General features: G+C 41.5%; 1 protein-coding gene across 1 annotated transcript; it reads right to left on the bottom strand.

The window, feature by feature from the left end:
• Nucleotides 1-112: 112 nt before the first annotated feature.
• LOC118118010 lies at nt 113-17,946 on the bottom strand. The gene is made up of 15 exons (XM_047342017.1): nt 17,235-17,946; nt 14,527-15,723; nt 12,840-13,048; nt 12,548-12,719; nt 12,297-12,347; nt 11,817-11,920; nt 10,688-10,689; nt 8,189-8,745; nt 7,177-7,380; nt 6,931-7,092; nt 2,555-2,709; nt 1,650-1,910; nt 1,126-1,297; nt 845-886; nt 113-601 (listed from the first exon to the last, which is right to left on the bottom strand). Exons 2-15 carry the CDS (start codon nt 15,646-15,648, stop codon nt 500-502), a joined length of 3,315 nt encoding a protein of 1,104 aa, XP_047197973.1. The 5' UTR covers nt 15,649-15,723; nt 17,235-17,946; the 3' UTR covers nt 113-499.
• Between the last annotated feature and the right edge of the window lie 2,736 nt (nt 17,947-20,682).

The raw sequence follows: 20,682 nt of genomic DNA on the forward strand, positions 1-20,682 counted from the left end.
GTTACGTTTGTTTTTTTTTGTTTTTTTTTCAAACTACTTGAAAAAGTGTTGTAATTACATCTGTATGAAGAATGCCAAATAAACACTGCAACATGTACCATTGAGGCATAAGTGTATTGATACAATTGTTTTAATTCTTATTTACATGATCAGTGTCATATTTATCCTCATTCACACTATTTCCATCCAAAAAACTTTCATTAGACCCTAAAATGCAATATCTAAACTGCTGCTGAAATGAAACAAACAGGAAAATGTGCAAGGTTCAACAAATTCAAACGTGAAAACTGCCAGTTAGACATTCACAACCACACAGGGTAAAGTCCACAGCTCGCTTTATTCTGACGGCTGCAAAGGTAATAAAGTTCACATAGCTTCACAGAGCTGAGGTTCAGTTTCTGTCGTGTTGGGATGGGCTGAACTGTTACGATTCAAACAGCAGTGAAACTGTATTGTACTGTCATTGTTCATCCTCAGTCGTGTGAACCGGTCACTGACACTAACAAAGACCCTGGTCGTAGATCTTTACCAGACGCTTGATGTGGAAAAGCTTTTGTCGAAGTTGTTTGCTCTGCTTCTTTTTGGCTTGATAGTCCGGTGTCTATGGGAGAGAGAAGATATTTAACTATTAACATGATCAACTCTAGTAGTAGTAGCACTGGAGACATTTTCAGACACAAACCGTAAAATGTCAGGGAAAATTGGGTCTGGACATTTCCAGGAGTTTGTCACATATGCAGAAAAACACCAGGAGATAGTCTGGTTCAGACACATTCATAGCAACACGTACAATGTCAAACAGTTTTATAGTTTCACATGATGCCACAGATCTAAATGCACTCACCCTTTTCAGGTACTTCAGTCGGTTATACTCCTCCGCCACACCCTGACAATAGAAACACACATTCTATCATAACTGTCCTGAAATGATGTCATTAAAAATGTAAGTACTTTCGGAAAAAAAATGTAGCACATGATCTAGTTCATCTTCAACCCTAATGACAAAAACACACAAACACAGATGAATAAATAAATGATCTGCACATACAACTGAGTGAAATCTGTCTCTGTTATTCATGAGGACAGTATGTTCTCCCAGCTGTGTTATCCCACCCTCCTGTTCACCTGGTATTTCACGGAGCTCTCGTCCAGCGCGTCCAGTTCTCGGCTCAGCTTGTGCATCTGGTCACTGATGTTGTCCATGTCGGCACAGAGTCTCTTGTAACGGGCCAGATCAGAGTCGAACTCCCGCTTGTACTGCTGCCGCTGCTCGTCTGAGGTTATCTCTGGGTACAGCCTGGAGCGGGATATTAATATGGAGACATGGAATTATTATTAAATAAAAACCATTATGTGGGCTGTGGCAAATATAGAGGGGAAAGCCTTATTAACTTAAAGTCACTCAAACAGTCGGCCATCTTAAAGACACTGGTGATAATTAACAGTGTTTGTGCTTTTACAGCATTTTTATCAAATAGAATGAAAACTGTGTTTCGGACACAACACAGTTTCACGTAAATTAATTATTACACTAAAAGAAACAGACTATTCTTAAATTTGGGCTTGACCAATCTTTAAAAAATATTGACAATGATGCTGTTTAATAAAATGAAACCCTCTACACTAAAAGCAGCAGAGCAGTGACCCACCTGTAGAGATGAGCTGTGTGATCCTGGTCCAGTTCATTTCCGGTGTCTCCTGTGGTGTATCCGGTTTCGTACTGGGACTCAACCATCTCCTGAGCAGCGGGCCGCGGCTCTCGATCTCTCCTCTCTTTCCTCCTCACATGATGAAGAGGAGGTTTTCGGACGCTGTCGGCCTCGTCCGAGGAGCTGCTGGAGTAAACCGTGACCCTGCTGTTCTGGTACAGAGGCTCAGCACTCTCACGGTTACTGGCGTCAGCAGAGAAACTAGGGGAGATGCCACATGTGTAGATGAGTAAATGCACATACGTGGTTGGACATATACAGCCACGTTCATACACACTTTATAAAACATTTTAACCAGAGATACCAAACATTATTGGTTTTCATGAATAAGAGGCCACATATATGACATGCTACATTGCTCCGGTGCTGGCAGGTTGAAGCAGCTAAAATTCTAACCTGCTGGTGGCGCAAGAGGAAATGTCTGGAAATCAAGTCTTTTTTGGCACTGTGAATGTTCCCTACACAAATGTCATGACATCCATCAAACAGCTGTTGAGATATGTAAGTCTGGACCAAAGTAGATGACTGACAATCAAACAACAGGCCAACACCCACAGAGTCACATCACCAGCGTCACAAGATTTCACCTAAAAACTGTTCACAGAATCTTTTACTCAAGTGTTTGTATATAAAAGTGGAATTATTATGAAAGTATGAGTGCTGAGGTAAACTAATGAATGTTTCCGAGCCCATTCTGTGACTTTTTCCAATATGAAATTAAACATCACGACATACTTCTTTCACACAGCTTAAGAGTAAACCAAAATAAACAGATCCTCACATTTATCCTCATTGTGTCATGTTTAAATCCTCCCCACCATACTGTGGCTGTGGCCATCTCTCACCTGTTGCTTTTATATTGTCCCTCGCTGTGGATGCTGACTGTCGCGTTGCTATAGGAGACCACGCTGTTCTCCACCCTGAGGTCAGGCGCCCCTCTCTCTGACACAACAACAGTCGGTGCATGCTGTGTACTGCGCATGTCTCCATCAGCGTTCACCTGAGACAACGTCAAGAAAGTGAATTCAGCGTCAATTAGTTCAATAGTGACCCTGTTTCATTTGATTCTGTTTATGTGGAGACGATAGAAAATCCACAACATCAGAAAACACAAATTATGTGATCTGTACGGCTTTCAGTATTCTGAGGCTTGAAACCACATTTAGCACCATGACGTACACAAGAAAATCCTGAGGAGGATTCGAATGCATTTTTTATGCCGGAAAAACAAGAACAGTTTCTCTACTTAATCTGTCAAATGAGCAGCAAACGGAGGAGTTGTTTTTACACTGATGAGCACAATGATGAGAGAGACCGTGTTAGTGCCAGACATGTGCACACGTAGCCAGACAGATACAAGGACACACACAGACACACGGCAGAAAAATAAAAGGCACCCATCAGCCCTGCGGAGCAGATGCCTCTTCCTCCAGGTTTCCAGGATCATCGGTGTCTCATCTCAAATATTTTCTTTCACCAACTATCGGAGCAAAATGTGAAATTGAAAACACTGTGTTACCCTGTGTGTTACAGGGTGTGTGTCTGTATCACCACAACAGATTGAGACCTGGGTATCAAACATTATTGCTGTTCCATCTTTTCCTTCTTCATCAGGTAAACATGCAGCAGAGAACCAGGGCTCTTTTTTCTCTCTCTGTGCTGATCAAACAGAACATTTTCACACCACAGCTCCATTAAACACACACAACATTACAACTACCATGCATGGCCTCAAGAAAACACCCTTTAAATGAGACAGACCACAGCTGCATTGTACCTCACATATACTCTGCTGTCACACTGTTTAATGCATCATTAATGACTTCTAGTCTTTGACCTATTTCTGGATCGGAGTGGAGCCACAAAGGATGAGGATCCAGTGAGCTAATGTGAGCGTCTGGAGGAAGCAGCCTGTGATACGGATCTCATGAATGTGGAGGCGGAGGACGATCCGCCGTGTGGAAAAAGAAAAACCTCACAGAAACTGCATGGAATGTGTAAAGGTGCTGTGACTGCTGCGTGATGTTAATCACCATACTGCTGAGATTTAAAAATATCATGAATTTACATTGGTAAGTGATGGATCCGAACATTTTTCCAAAAACCCAAAGATATTCAATTAAGAGTGATATGAATACAATCTTACTGTTAAGGAGTTGTGCAGCAAATGCTTTGTGTTTTCAATACATTTCAAATTCAATATTTTTGATGCTCACTATCACTTTGACTCATCATTTCAGCCTTTTTCAAAGTTTACGTTGTGCAAATCCACATTCTCACAGAATACCTCTCCATGTGTTTGCATCCACCATCTGAGTGAATGTGTTCTCTGCGGACGAGCCGCACACCACTTCATGTTTCTCCCCTTTAGTTCTGTCCTGCTTTTTGACTTTGCTTGTATGATTCAATGCAAGCAACACATGCAGGAAAATGATGCAGTGCTTCTTTTTAATGTATGTATCCTACGCTCCTCTCTCATTGGCCACCGTTTCCGCATGCGTTAGATGAAAATGTGGCACAAAACACAGGGAAATTGATTCTTTGCCAGGTGTCTCATCCGCACCAGTGTGTGGCAGCCGCTTCACAAACTGAATCATTTAGCGCCACCGTGCTCTGTCGGGTCTCCCACGGCAACACAGAGGCAACTCAAGCCTTTTTATACATTATACATTCCACATACATTATATATGCCTCCCTGCAAGGCAAAGCATCTTCACCGAGATACAAGAGTGTCCCAGAATAAGACGTGTGCGTCTCGATGAGGCGTCTCGCTACCCACTCTACAGTGATAGGCAGTATGTAGGCCAAGGCCTCACTGGATAAACTGACTGAAGATGTTTCTCCCCTTTTCCGTGATGAGTCATGATGGACATGATACATTCATAGTACACTGCAACGCTAATAAATGAATCGCTGCTAAATACCACGTGAGGCCACGGCTGTGAAGAGCAAATAGCACAGCTTTCACAAAGGTTCTACAACCATGAGTACCTGGTAAAGGTGGATGCTCCTGATAGCATTTAGCAAGATATTTAACAAGATATTTCTGGAACACAGAGTCATGCATATCTTTTACGGAAAATAAAGCTTTTTCATGTGAAATACACCCCACAGGCCACCAAAATGCAAAAAGGGAAGATTGTTTTTTGGTTGGGGGCATTTTTCTTCTTTTTTACATATCTTTTCAAATGTAGCTTTTACAGGCACCTGCATGATACCCGTCTGCTTTATGTCAGTCTCCTTTGTCTCCTTTGTCTACACAGAGGTTCACATTTGACCTACAGCATGTTGTAAAGAGATGATTTGGCCCTAAAGCTAAAAAACTGGAAAATGTTTTTAGAGATTTTTTAATCCTCTTGTAAAAAATCCCCCTTTTCTCATGTGGATGTAATGTGTTGATGCTTGAAATGGTTCCACCAACGTCCTACGCATTCACAAAAGTAGCTTTTCAGATTCCCACTCACAAGTTGTCACTGCTGAGTGGGGAGGTGCCCACCTTTGATTAGAGGGTGGAAACCTTTTCCAATATATATGAAGGTCATGACATAGAGACGTCCCGAACATTTGTCTCTACGTAAGCATTGGCCCTGCTAGGTTCAAGACAGTTTGAAGCACTAGGTGGCGTTATGAGCCATTTCCAACCCACAGCTTTTTTTTAAATGAATTTGGTAATAAATGTGCCATAAAAAACAGCAATAAAGTATTTCACCATATAACAGTCATATAATTATAATAATTTAAGAGTTAAAGTGTTAAAGAAATAGTTCACCCAAAAATGAAAATTCACTCATTATCTACTCGATGGAGCGGTGGGTGAAGTGTTTGAGTCCACAAAACAGGTTTCAGGGGTAGGAGTCGCCATTTACTTCAATTGCATTGGATTTGGCTGTTTACCCCTGAAACTCCAAAAGTGTTTTGTGGACTCAAACACTTCACCCACCCCCTCCATCGGCATAGTGGTGAGTAGATAATGAGTGAATTTTAATTTTTAGGTGAACTATCCCTTTAAGCGTTTCCTCTTTGGATGAGAAACACAATGACTCATTTACACAGTTTATCACTATCCTTTAAAAACGTGTGACCAGGAAATGTGTGTGAGATAAAAAACCTGTTCAAACAAGGTGTAATTTGACACCTGGCTCATTACTTTAAAAGAGTCTCGTGACCTCTGTCCTTTCGCAGGAGGTCCTGAGGTGTTTCTTGTGAATATTATGTGGTTTCTGTGCCGTCGTTATCACTTGTTGGGTTAATGATCAGTCAGAGTGAAACCTGGGTGTGCCGACAGATAAACACCGACGGTCTCTGAGTCAACAGCAACAGGTAATGTGAGCAGGTGAAACCCTGCGGCCACTAAAAAGACACCAGAATCATAACAACGAGTTCATATCAGCCCTGAGACGAAATATGTGCTGGAAAAGACCAAAGATGAGGCTGCAAGAAGTTATGTAACTCTCCCTGGAAGTAATACAGAAACAAACAGAAGCAACATGGCCTCCAGATCTTTTATCGACTCAAACTAAATCCAAGAACTTCTCATGCAAACATATTTGCAAACAAGTAATTAAGGAGAACTTGTGAGTGGTCATAAGAGTCACATGAAATTAGTGTCATTCAGGTCATGTTTTTCACAAATGGATTGTATACAGTTTGAAGTAATTATAAATAAGGGTTAGGGTTAGGGTTAGTAATATAAATAATTCTAAATGTATTCATCCATCCATCCATCTCTATACAGTTTATCCTTTGAGGGTCCCAGTGGGGGCCGGAGCCAATCCCAGCTGACATTGGGTGAGAGGTGGGGTTCACCCTGGACGGGTCATTAGCGTATCACAGGGCCAACATACAGAGATAAACAACCATTTACTCGTGCACAGCAAAATTGTACAGTTGTTGGCCTGCTTCTTGTACAAGGCATGCATGGAGGAGATGCCTGGCTTGACTTGTCAAGTGTTAATTGTCATCTTGCAAGCTATATTCAGATCAGTTACCTAAAATTCACAACTGTTTCCAGATGATTGATATTATGTTTAAATTCCCTGGCTCAAGAGACGTCTAGTCAACCTACAGACAAGACAGGAGCTAGCATACAGATAGCAACATTTGAGATAAGAAGATAAAATTGAAGTTGCCAACTGTCAACTCGCTAATTGACTTATGTTTTCTAATGCTGTTAAAATACCACATGAAGAAATAAATTCTAAAGAGGGAGCGTTTCACTAACCCAGTCCTGCACGTCTTGCCCCTCCGCAGGTCTGACCATTGGATCGTCCCAGTAGATGTTAGCCTTGCCGTGGCGCCAAATCTTGCTGCGGGTCTTGTAGGCGTAGTAAGCAGACAGGGACAACGCCAACACCACAATCAGACCCAACACTAACGCTACCGCCTGAGGGAAGAGGGTAAATTATATGGACCAGAAAGCAATCGAAAACACAGAGGTACTAGACTAAAACAGAGCAATTGAGCGAACCTCTTCAGGGTCCATGTAGCAGTAGTGGTGCAGGTATTGATTGTACATGGGGAAACCGCCTGGAAACCCTGCTCCCACGCTGCCGCTGAGGCTGGGGCTGCCCTGGATGTTCTGGCACATCATCAGCATGGGGTTGTACAACATGCTCTGTGAGCTCTGAGACATCGGGTTCACGCCAATCACAAAGATGATGTCGATGATTCCCTACAAAGACACACAGGCTCCATCACACCATTGATTTGTTCAAGTATTTTCACATTAGATACTACATACCATCACATTTTTATATTTTCTGCTTTTCTTACCAAGTGTAATATCTGAAGGTCACATGTAATAGTATCACTGTGTCTCAGTGTCGGCTAATGGAATACGAGCTATGGACAGAACAGCAGTGAGATTTGATAGGACTGCGTTTGTTGACCCGGTCATTTTGATATTTCCGGCTGAGGCTAAAGTTCATGAGTTAATTTCATCTTTCATTTCATTCTTTTCATCAACAGTGGATCACATGAGTAAGTCTATTGTTTTGATTTTATAACCATCTCACAGCTCTCATAGAGTAAAAGCTGCATGGATCAAGTGAATATTGACCAGACACATTTTTAAAGGAATTATTATGTTGCCTTGTAATCTGCTGGTAACTGGGAAATAGGCAACTGTTTGATTTTTGTATAGCAATAATATGTAATAATATGTCAATGTTGTGTTCACAGCTTGTTTCCAGTTACTGCAGGTTTAAAGTAATGGATTCTGCCATGTTGAACCTCCATGTTTCTACAGTAGCCCAGAGTGGACAAACCAAACCAAACTATATATTGGTTTGTGTCTTTTGTCTTATGTCTCATTTTACGTACCCTGAATGCCACTGTAGTTTTCCCATACATGCTGGGAAGGGGAGTGTGGGATGAGGGATGGAAATATGCAACTTCACCTCTAATGCCTCTAAAATTTAAAGACTGAACTCAGCGGCAGAGATAATGATCAGTCATCATTTCATGCGAGGCAGACTCACCTGAAGCACGGCTAAGATGATGTCACAGATGAACACAGTCAGGTAAAACCTGCACCCCCTCGTCGCCCTGGACCGCGAGAAGCTCCCCACCAGGAAGCCCAGTGAAACCAGGAAGTTGATGGCTGCCATTGAGATCATTGCCGACTTGGCGGACTGTGGCGTCATGTAGGAGCCGCCATATCCGTAGCTGCCTCCGTAATATCCAGACCCGGTCCCTACAGCGCCACCCGTAGCCCCAGCAGTGAAACCCCCATACCCAAATCCATTCATATCCCACACCAGGGTGGAAGCCACGCAGGCGAAGATGAGGAAACACATGAGCACGGTGGCGCCCTGGAAGGTTTTGACAAACCCCGGTGGTGAAAACCAGCGGTAGAAGTGTTGGGGCCTCCCCTCCATGTGGTGGGAGTCTGGAGGGAGATGGTAGTTGTACGGGACATACTGGCTCTGAGGGGAGTGGAGGCTCCTCGGGGGATAGAAGTTTTGAGACACGGTGCTGTACGGTGGGCTGTAAACAGGGGGGCTGTCATACATGGTGGATGTAGCTTCAGTTTCATCTGGAAGAGAAAGGAAACACAAGATTAAATCAATTCTTGGTAAGAGTATGTCCTTGTTACACATTGTAATATCAATGCATAACTCAAGCCGTTTTCAGACATGATCTCTAGAGGTTTTCTAGAGTTTTCTCTGGGGAAAAAACTTCCACAACAAGGACCTGACGTATAATTCGGCTGTAGACATCACAGTGTTTTGTGTACAGCATATTGCCACTAGTGGCGGCTGCTATCTACTCAGATCTTGTTGTCTTTTGAAGTTGATGTATTTGTCAGTGTCTTCTTCATGTATGCCTCATCTTTTCATACAGAGAATTCTTTTACTTTCTTCTATTTTCCCGCCTCATTCTCATATGGGCTCACTCTGACATTTTACGGACACTTTATTGCAGGAAAGGTTCCAGAAAATGTCTGCATCAAGTGACTCGGACATTTGTGTTCTCACATACAACCCCTCTGGAACATTTCTGGAAAACTTCTGGAGTTCAGTGCATGTCTGAAAGCAGCTTTAATATTGACATTTACAGCTTTAAAGGGGCCAAATAATCAAATTCTAACCCTGCGTTGTCTCATTCCTCTGTTTTGATGCGTAAATTGACTTTTAAAGTTAATTGTGCAAATAAAGAAAATGATAACTGACTCCAAACTTTTTTTTTTGTTGATTTGATGTAACTCAGTTAAAGTTTTGAACCCTCTGTCCTGCATATCATACACCCCCGCCTTTCGTTCACCTCAGCCCATCCCTGAACCCTCTGTTCGGTATCGCTGACCCTCACTTCATCACTCCCGAGCAACTCAACCCAGCGGCCTTCAATAATTCAGACCGACAGCCGATAAGAGGCGAGCCGGGGCAGCCACGCGTGGTGTTTACTGCAGGGGAAGAACCACAGACAGTGTTCCCTCCCTGTGCCGCAGCTACAGTATGTTAGGTTACCTGTGTGTACCTGCTGAGTGTCAGCACCCTGACAGAGAGCGCTGAGGGAGCTATGAACTAAACCCAGTCAGCCGTGGACGAGCTTGTTTGTGTTTTTGATCATTTGCATATTTATTTAACTTTGCAAAGAAAGAAAAACAAAACACAAACAACATATAACTTTCTTTTTAATCATAACCCAACCAAAGTGATGGTTGGCTGCTAAGAATTGGTTAGCTTATTAAACCAGTCGATATGAGCCTTTCACAGAGATCATCTGAGCTTCTCTGTTTGCCAATTTAAATTTTACATAAACAATGGAGAAGAGACGTGCATTTATGTTTACATTTGACCTTAATTCAATATCTATGTTTTTGTGTTTTCTTTTTATCTATACCAAAATATGTGGTTAATCTGTCAATTATCAAGCCTCAGTTACATTTCCTTGTATCATTGCCAAATATTCTAAATATATATCAGATCATTATCAACATTAACAGGGCTCTATTTTTAATCTATCCCCATTCTCTGCTTCATCCACATGAAAATACATGGCAGTGATATGGATGTTGAAATTCTACCGGTTTTCCCGAACGCTTTTGAGGTTTAATTATTAACACATGAAAGTCCAAACTTTCAACAGGTCTAACTGAACAAACACGACAGAAAATATCCATTTAAATGTTGTAAGACTTCACAAAACAACCATTCAAAACCTGTATATTACAGAACTTACCCAAACACCAGAGGAAAATGATCTTCTGCTGTGCACCAGTCCAGCTCAGCCGCCCTCATACCTCTTCATTCATGTACGTCTGTTAAAAGCTTTATACTTCACCTACTGTCATAAACCTCATCACTGTCTATGGAGACTTTCTCTTGTAAAAAAAAAAAAAGCTTGTAAATGAAAGTTACTGTTCTGCCTGAGTCACAGTGGAGCAGCAGAGGGACTGAGTCCCAGCAGAGAAACTCTTCACCTGCCTCTCACGCACCTGCTGCTCCCACTGCAGCCTCTCTGACACTGATACAGACTGCTGCTCAACACAGACAACACTCCAGTCTGCACAGGGAATATTTGAATTACTTTATGTGATTGTAAACGGTCTATCTTTATGAAATACTGAAACGGTTGATTGATTGGTGGATCAACAATTAGAATTAAATTGATTAATAGAAATAAATGTGTACTTTTATATTTAAATGTTTTCTATTTAAACTAGCTAGTGCAGTGCCCATTCTAAACCTGCTTGTTTGTAATAGACTGTTACCTTGTCCTGTGGAATATTATGTGCAGAGCTTTTATTTAACAGTGCATGTGCAGAGTGAAGTTAGAAAACATTTATCCTACCTGATTTATCGGCACTGGTCACTGGTTTATTTAAATGTTACACATTTTAGTATTGAAGGTATCGCATGTCCAAATCACACCATATTCTGCATTGCAATTTTCAGGGTCAATGAATGAATGCTTCCCGCAGAGACAGAAATATATATATATATATATAGATATATATATAATATATATATATATATATATATATATATATATATATATATATATATATATATATATAAATAATTGATCACTCATTCCAAAACAAGATATTTGAAGATGTTGCCTCAGGCTTTACAAAAGTCTGATAATTTTATTGACCAATCAATGAATTGAGAAAATGATTTGCTGATAGAAGATTATTATTGGGTGGCATGGCTTCTCACAGCAAGAAGGTTTCCGGTTCGGTTCACTGGTCAAGGTGTCTTTCTGTGTGAAGTCTACCAGATTACTTAACTCATCACTTTAACGGTTTTAAATACTTCACAAGTGCCAGTAATCACAACCTTCATTTGACCTCATGCTGCACCAGTACTGTGCACAAGGACAGCGACATTAAAAACTGTTAATAACTAAAGAAAACCCATTGTAGGCCAAGTAACAATCACATTTTGTTAACATAGGACCAACAATAGTACAAAGTGAAAATAATAAACTGCACACTAAATGCAAGGGAAAACAACTTTATTGTACAATTTTTTACAATTGCTTCATGTAGAAAAAATTTGATTATTGGCAGAACTTGAATCTTAAAGCATACACGGAATCAACAAGGACACCTGGTGCAAGTAGGTTGTGTTTGGCCTCCCTTTTTTCTTCATGTGTCACTTTGTCATTGTTTCCTGGTCAAAAGTGTGGATCCTGTTTTTGAGGTGGCTTAATTTGGCCTTCAGATAGTCACAGCGTTCCTTCTTCTCCAGGAAGGCAGGGTCCTGTAAACCAACAGACGCACAAAACAATCTAATGATTAGTGGCTGCAAACTTAATTACCCAAATCTGTCTTTTCAATTTCTCTTTCCCTCTGTCGGCTGAAGTCTCGTCTGATTCACTCTGTAATGTAGCTGCAGCATTAAATGACTTTTTCCAGAGTTAACCACATTTCATAATGGAGATGGCATTATTCGCATCAGTGGGCAGCTTTATTGAAAAAGAGCAAACATTACACCTGAGTGTTTACACAACAGTAGCAATCCTAATACATCTATGATTTAACCGTCATGATTGGAAAATAATTCTTTCATTATTACAGCGCGAGCAGACACAGAGCAGGCTGGAGCCCCTTCATTTTTCACAAAATCCATCACTTACAATCTTTTTCTGCCGATACTTCTTCAAAATGCTTTGAATCCTCCGTCGATCCTAAAGGAAAAACAAAATGATACACAACAGAATATGATGTGAAACATACAATAGTCTGCATTGTACAGAAACAAATTTATAGGTCATTTGTAAGTTAGTGACCATTTGACCACAAATTATCTCTTGGAATCATGTCAGAGAAATCGATTATATAATATATGCAAGTTGTTAAATACAGTTGATCACTTAATCCATCTCACCTCGTGGCTTCGTCCCTCTCTGAGGACTCGTGTCATCGTGGCGTCCAGCTCTCGGAACTTACCGAGCGTGGTGCTGATGTCTCGGTAAAGGTCTTTGTATTCCTGATACTGGTCACCGAAAACTGCTTTGTACTTCTCCCGTTCTTCCACAGAGCTGATCTCTGGATACTTCCTACAGAGAGAAGTGGCATCACATGGGGACAACAACAGACCATCAAGTATATATGGAGTGTGTGAAAAATAGAATTTAATGTACATAGAATGTACATAGTTGCTTTAAATGTTCACTCACATGATGTAGTCTGCTATGATGAATGTTTTTGGATTGTATTCAGACGTCGTGTCTCTCTTCAGACTGACTGGGTTCTTGTGGACCTCAGGGACAAGTGCATGTGGACCGATATGGTCTTTATTCAGAGATTTATCCATTTCATCGTTGAACGATATCCGTTTTGTTTTGGGAGCGGCCAGTGGGACGGACTGGTGAAACTCCCCCTGACGCTAAAGGTCAAAGAGAAAGAGCATTAGTCAGAAAAATCTAAACCAACAAATGAATAATGAATGAAGACGCTCTCAGAGAATCCAAGGGTCAAATTATCAGTTACATTGTCAGAGAAAATAAAAATATAATTTATAAAAAACAGTCAGTGGAAAAAAGAAAGAGCCCCCGTTCTTTTGCTTTGACAAGTGAAACCTCTGAAGCTGCATTCCCTCGGCAGAGAGATGGAATTAATTATTGTGCTGCTCACTCCTGACCTCTCAGCCTCTTATTTCACATCCAATATTGTAGCTGACCATGCGGTTTCTCACCCATAGGTGTTGACTGTGATGCCTGATAACATGGACTCCATTTGCAAACAGTAATGAGCCTGGTAATTGTTGAGGGGAACAATCCCAAACTCTTGGACTTTTTAACTTTGTATTTTATATCTATATAAAAAAAAGGCACAACTTCTTGTCAGCAGCTGGCACAACAATAAACAGACATCCGTCACAGTGCTTTATAATATTGTACCGAATGTATGTTGAATGGATCAGATCCCTCATTGTCAGTTACTTGTAGTGGTTCCCTCTGTTAGAAGCAGACTTCTCTGGTGATAACAACAGCACTTACATGTATAACTGTGTTTCCTATAATTCAGAATCCGCACAATACTACCACCTTTTTTGACGTGGTCAACAAAGTCAAGAAAAACTGTTTGCAGCTTTGGGACAAACCCTGGCCGACTGCCACAGCATCACCCAGCAGGAAAACGCTGACATATCAATACTGACAGGCAGCATGCTCCCTGCAGATTGTCTTGACTGACTCTATTTTATTGGATTGGTCTGCCACTGTTATTTTTGGGGGTTGTTGCAGACGTGTTTGCAATCAATATTAGTATCGTTTACTGTTGTCTGCAATAAATGTGGCATTTGATATGACACAAATACCTGAAATAACCCCATAAGATGACAAACTGGGCAGAGTTATGCCAAAACCCCTATCTCACTCTGAAAGGCATGAATCGAAGACAGTTACGAGTCTCGCAAAAGAAAAGAAATAAAACATGGGCAGAATATTTACTGAATCTGAGAGAGAAACCTGGCAGAGTGAACAATTTTCACATTTTTCAAAGGCCTTACCTGGTTGACGATATTTCTAAACTGGATTCAAAAGGAGCACTTACGGTGGCCTAGACGTCTCACACAAGCCACAACACAATCGTAAAAGCCATAACCCAACTGCAAAAGCCACACAATAGAATCACTACCACAACGGGAGTGAGCGACAAAAGATGTTGACAATGATAAGATTATAAAAGATAATGGAAGTGAATGAACGTGTTTCCGTTGTCTGGCTTTTGCGTTTTTTTTGTGACTTTTACATTCTTGTTGCTATGCACTTAATGTCCGGCCACCGTAACCACTTCACGTAGGAACCTTGGAAATTTAAACGTGACAAACTGAAAAAATAAGACTTAATATTTTAACTCTACCTCATTCCCCAAGTGCTCCCTCTCCCTACGTGCAGCCTCATGCCTCCACATCTTCAGACAAACCAGGAAGCTTCCCAGATACAGAGCCATGTTGATGAAGACGAAGGCCGTCCCCGCCATCTGTCCCCCATCAACCCGACACAGGTTGGCCATGATGGGGTTGACGCCTATCGTCATGTAGCACAGCCCCCCACGGTTCAAGTCATTCAGGTATACAATCCCCGCCGCCATGTAGAGCATGAACAGCGCCACGTTAATGAAGGCTTCCGTCAGAGGCCACCAGGGGGCATCAAGGAGGATGGTGCGATAATACATCGTCATCCCCACCACCAGGAGACAGAGGGTAATGATCCAGGTGACTCCAGCTACAGCCAGGATGAAGGGAGTCATGGGGCCTCTGTAGCTGTATCCGGACACTCCGAGCCCGTTGTTATACGCACCGTTATAGAGTCCGTACATGTTGGACCACTCACTGTCTTTCTGGATGTAGGCGATGACACAGGCGAAGACCATGCCCCCAAACAGGAGCTGAAGTCCGGCCAGAAGTCGAAGGAGGCCTGGCCAGGATTTCAAGTAGGAGTACTTCAGTCTGTAGACCTCCAGCTTCTCAGCGTAGTACTCTGCAGGGTGGATGCTGCTGAGCAGAGACTCCTCTCCTGGGCCTCGTTCAAACAACCCATCAGTGGGGCTCTCCCTTAGCAAAGGCTTATGGGAGTTCTGGCTGGACTCGCTCAGCGATTCCGCCCAGTTCTTGCGCTCAAGCAGTGGACTTACAGGAGGACTCACCCTGGTCCCGTTAGGAAGGATCTGGATCCCCGTCGTGCTGGTTTCAGAGTCGCTCTCTCTTCTCCATTTATGGAGGATGCCCCCCCATGACTGAGGGATGAGGGACTTTAGCTTGTCCTTCATGCTCCCTTTTTTGTCATCATCCTCTCCTGCGTACGGTGGAGTGCTGGATGTGCGGCCCGTGGAGTTTCCATCCTCAGTGATATCATCTGGTGTGGGTGTGTGAGTAACCCACACAGGCACCGGTGGATCAGTGACGGAGTTCCTCTTACTGGAGGAGGACCCGGCCTCACTGTCAGGCTCTTGTCCCTTGAATCTGCTGCTCCAGCTCTTCATGCTGAAGTCTGATTCTGATGATTCATCGAGACAGACGTAATCACAGAATCCTTATGAGACATGGGGAGGGAGAAACTGCACAGGGAAGAAAGACAGATTAATAGTTCTATGTAGTAAGAATGCAAACATATCATAATCATATGCTCTGAAATCGATCATGTTTAACAGTATTCAAATGTTTATTTGATTCAAAACAAAACAGCGCAAGAGTCAGATTATGAATTTAATTCTACCTTCCATAACCCTGATAATTTGTTCTCCAAGATAGAAACAGTCTTCTTTCTAAATCTACAAACTTGAACAGCTTATCGTAGTGTGTTTACATACATTTATATTAAACAATTTTTGTAATTAATTTTTCGTTATATTCCATTTTTCCTTTCGATTCCAAATTATATGGAAAACAATTAGTGTGCACTTTTAACTGGCATTAAACTTCTTGGGTCCCTTGACACAGACACAAAACACTGACATCAATGCTGAGGTGGATGAGGAGAACTTGACTATTTGCAACAGTAGCATTTAATCAGAGCAGAGTTTGTGTCCATGTTATTGTAATATACTGTATATATGATGTATATATGTAAGACCAAATAGTCGCTCTCTGTAACCAACAAATGTTCTTTTCTTCTCCAGCTTGTCTGCCATTTGCTTCGAGTGAAAGTGAACCTAAATATTACATTTATGGTCCAGTAAACCAAAACAAAATGCTGAAAGACTTTATCGTTTTGAGAAATTCCTCTCACATACATTATACTCATCTGATCCATTGTTAGCAACAATATTGTTTATAGGAGCTGAATGCTTGATATACTCATAAAATCTGTTACATGGCCTGTATATAAATCACAATTTAACGCAAGAGATCCACATTTTTATTTGGATCTGCACCAAATTGCACACACATAAATATGTTTAATTTCTTTTGATCAAGATCCATGAATTATTCTCTAATAGATCAATGAAAATGTCTCGCAGTGTGTAAGAAAGTGAATAATGATTCCTGGATCTACCCCCTGATCCCTCATTTTTGCATAATCCTGCTAACAAACAAAAAAAGCAGAAAATAACAAACTCCACGGCTAAGATAACAAACATCTATTACCTTTGACAATCTTATATCAGCTTTACATGGTTAAGTATGCAGAGTCATTTAACCAGTCAAATATAAAAGTAATAAAGGTCATATTCATAGTAAATCATAATGTGACAAGAGGCAAGTTTTAAAAGTGTTCTTATTGAATGTGATTCAAAGGAAACCTATGATGCCTGTAAAAAGATTGTTAAAACACACATGCACCGTTTGTAAGATGGTTACCTGCGATGTGAAGTGTTGAGTATGTGATCGGCGGCACATGGCCCAAAACAATGTAACAGCGTGTGTCACAGTGTGTAACTGCAGCACAGCTCAGGCTGCACTAATGACAGGAGAGTTTAAGTTGAGCTGTGACTCAGAGAGCTGCTGCATGAGCTCTTAATACACCAACAGTCATGACACTGTCACAGCATATCACCGTGGAAACACATTAATAACACACATTAATAACCTTAAAATAATGATTTAAAAGAACACCAGCCTTCCTTACCCGTTTGACCCAGACTCGTCCCTCAGGTTGATGTTTCTCGTAGGACTTTTGAGTGTTTGTTTTTAAATGGAACAGGAACTGATACCTACTGTAAAATGGCCGCTGTGTCCGCCAGGCCCACTCAGCTCAGCCTCTTCAGTCTCTCAGGTGACTCACTCCTGGTGCTGGACGCTGTGTTCAGCGCACGCAGAGCGATTGGCCAGTGTGTGTGTTTGTGTGTGTGTGGAGGGGGGAGTAAGAGTTTAAACATTAAACCTGAGCCGCCCCTGTACTGGTGCTGACTGGCACTACTAGGTTAATCTGTGGGAGAGAGAGAGAGAGAGAGAGAGTTAGAGTGTAAGAGGTGAAACTGTTGACATTAATAAAATGGAGGCGAGTAGGTGGTAAGTTAACCTGAAATGATGCATGTAGCCCACAACATGAGCTTCAGAAGGGCCTGGGCGTCCATTTAGGCTGCTGGGACTGCCGATTCTTGATATTTTATTGATAAGAAATTGGTATAAAAAAGTATAATCCACTCATACATTGAAGTTCTGCCTCTAAGACTCTGTACAGTGCAGCTAGCAGCCCAGCATGGTGGTACTTTACGCAGTAAGGATATCACTTTAGACCATCAAAAAACATCAAGGAGATTACACTTAGTTTTAGAGACAAGCATGTGTTTGATATCAGCTCCACACGATCAATTACATCTCATATCTAAGATCTGTGAAATACTGCTTTATCATCCTGTTATGAATAATTCATTCTTATCTCCACTGTGTCAGTGTTATGTAGCCAGAGAGAGAGAGAGAGCGAGAGCGACAGAGAGAGAGCGGCAGTGTTCGGCACTAGAGGGCAGCAAGCTCCCATGTGTTCTCTCTGACTGCTAATGACCAACTCTCACTCCTACTTTTATTTCATCCATTTTCCATCTTTACCATTTATTTGATCTTTTCTCTTCCGTACTGTTTTCATTCCCGGCCAGTGCACATTAAATAGAAATGTGCTTTCTTGTGACTTTTCATCAAGATTCAAGGTACAGTGTGATTTGAGGAGTTGAGTTCAATGCAGAGGCCAGATATAAAAACCACCGCAACAACCCAGATGGAGTTTTAGGTTGATTTATTTATTTTTCTTTAAAGCACAATGATCAATATGCAGCTCAAACTGTGCTCCAGCTGGTGCAGGCTCTAGGCAAAGGAAACATGATGGTTAATTAAGAGATCCAATGTATTTGCCTCCAGTTACTCAACATAAAGAGGGAAAATGCTGGAAGGGAGCCCTTCAAACCTCTCCCTCTCCGGCTGGTTCTCCTCATCAGGTTAGCTCCGTCTTATCCAATGGCCCCCGTCTTTGCCGGTGGTCCCTCCTGAAGAGATCCACACATTCCACTTCACAGAGGGTTAAGCAATCCCACATAAAAAAGCTCAGAGACTATCACGTCCACAGTCAGTGTTACAAATCAATCTCCTCTTTTAGTTAAAATCATGACCCAATCTTTCCGTCTGTCCTTATGTTGAATGCATATCTCGCCAACCATTCACCTTATCAGCTTCACACTGGGAAGGTCTATTGTAAACTGTACAAAAAAGTGTGGTGCAAGTTTGGTGCAATTTGGACTCACGATACATTCAATATGAATGAAAAAGTAATTGATTGGCGACCAGTGCTGCAATGCTCTTTACTGAATGAAACTACATAGTTTTGTTATTAAAAGTTGAGAAATTGGGTCTGATGATTGTGTTGATTGCTTAACACACCTTATAGCCAACATGTAACATATGAAAAATAACACCAGTTCAAACATACATGAGCCACACGTGAACAACAAAGCTAATTCAGTTTCATTATGAAAAGCCATGACTATAAAATCTTCATTGCAGATAAACCAGGTAGGATGACCACAAAGTTTTCTAACTTCACTCACAACATCCAGCACACAAACAATTAAAAAGTGACAGTATGTTGTAGAACTGTTTGAGGACGACTCACCACAAGCAAAGCAAACAGGCGAGTTTAGTTTTCATGAATAAGAACTGATGTTAACTTTCCTAGTGGACCTGGTCCAGCTTTGTCCACAGTCCATCCAGAGATCCACTCTGTACAGAGTTGGGAAGGCAGAAAAGACAGGCCAAGGTAGCTCTGTTTCCCTTCCCTTATAGTTACTGCCACCAATCAGTTTACTTTGATTACAGATTGAAAAAGCCTGACATCTGTGCAGGGGAGGGGTCCTTCGCTCCACCCCCTCCTGTGGGAATGTCCTCATGCACTTCACACCGAACCGGATAAGACTCAAAACGTCAGTTGTTAAAAGCAGGAAATTTAACAATGCTTATAAATAATATGAGCTGATGAAAACACATTTATTCAACGTTTTTGTTGTGAAAACGGACATAATTATGCAAGATGAACAACAAATCCATGTAAAATTACATACGTTTGGAAAAAGTATGGATTTATAGAAACGTATTTACATAATCAAACATGAATGTAACAGTTTCAGCTCTTGAATAAAAACTAAATATTAGTGAAATTATGATGATTTTGTGGATGTGTTTTAAAAGTTTTGTATGTGAAAAAACATACAATTTTAATCATTTAAAAAACGCACGAAAAACTGTTAAATATTCACAAAGAATCTGTAAAAGTTCAGATTTGATTAGTGTTCTCAAAAAAGTCAGCTTGAGTAGTTCAGGCACTAATCATTCCCAGTGCATGTCTCATAACATTCAGACCATGTATCTTCATTCATGTGAAAATAATGGAATAAAATAGCAACTAAATTATTACTGCCATTGAGATATTCTTAAGTTTCCAACTAGCAAACTTCACCAGTATCTTGTCTTACTGCAGCACTTTCCCTTTAGCGGTGACGCTCGTGGATTCTCCCCCAGCTAAGATTGAATCCTCCACATCTGACTCCAGGAGTCACTCCTGCTGTATAATGTGACGTCAGTCTGTGCCAGCGATTCCTCCAGAGCAGCGCTGATTTTCATGCAGAGAAAAGCTCAGGGCAAGGACATCTGTAGTGTCCCCCACCACCACCACCACCCCCACCCCCAACCTCCAGCAATCTCTTTCCACTCTCTCACTCTCACACACTCACACACACACACACACACACACACACACACACACACACACACACACACACACACACACACACACACACACACACACACACACACACACACACATACCCTCTGCAGTACATAGCTCCAGTACAGTAAACACATAATGCATCCAACTCTCTCAAGTGAGTAGCGAGTTCCACAAGTGGCCTTGGCCTGGGGCTACCTCATCTGGTGCTGCCGTGCTTGTCCCCTGCTGTCGGCACAGGTGCCTGTTCAGCTGCAAATAATATGCGGAACAATGCAAAGGTCATGCAGAGGGAGGGTATAGATGATATATACTGTAGCCTGTATATAAAGATATTATTAAACAGGTTTAGCTGTTTGCATACGAT

Source organism: Hippoglossus stenolepis, chromosome 11, assembly GCF_022539355.2.
Source record: "Hippoglossus stenolepis isolate QCI-W04-F060 chromosome 11, HSTE1.2, whole genome shotgun sequence".
NCBI lineage: Eukaryota > Metazoa > Chordata > Actinopteri > Pleuronectiformes > Pleuronectidae > Hippoglossus > Hippoglossus stenolepis.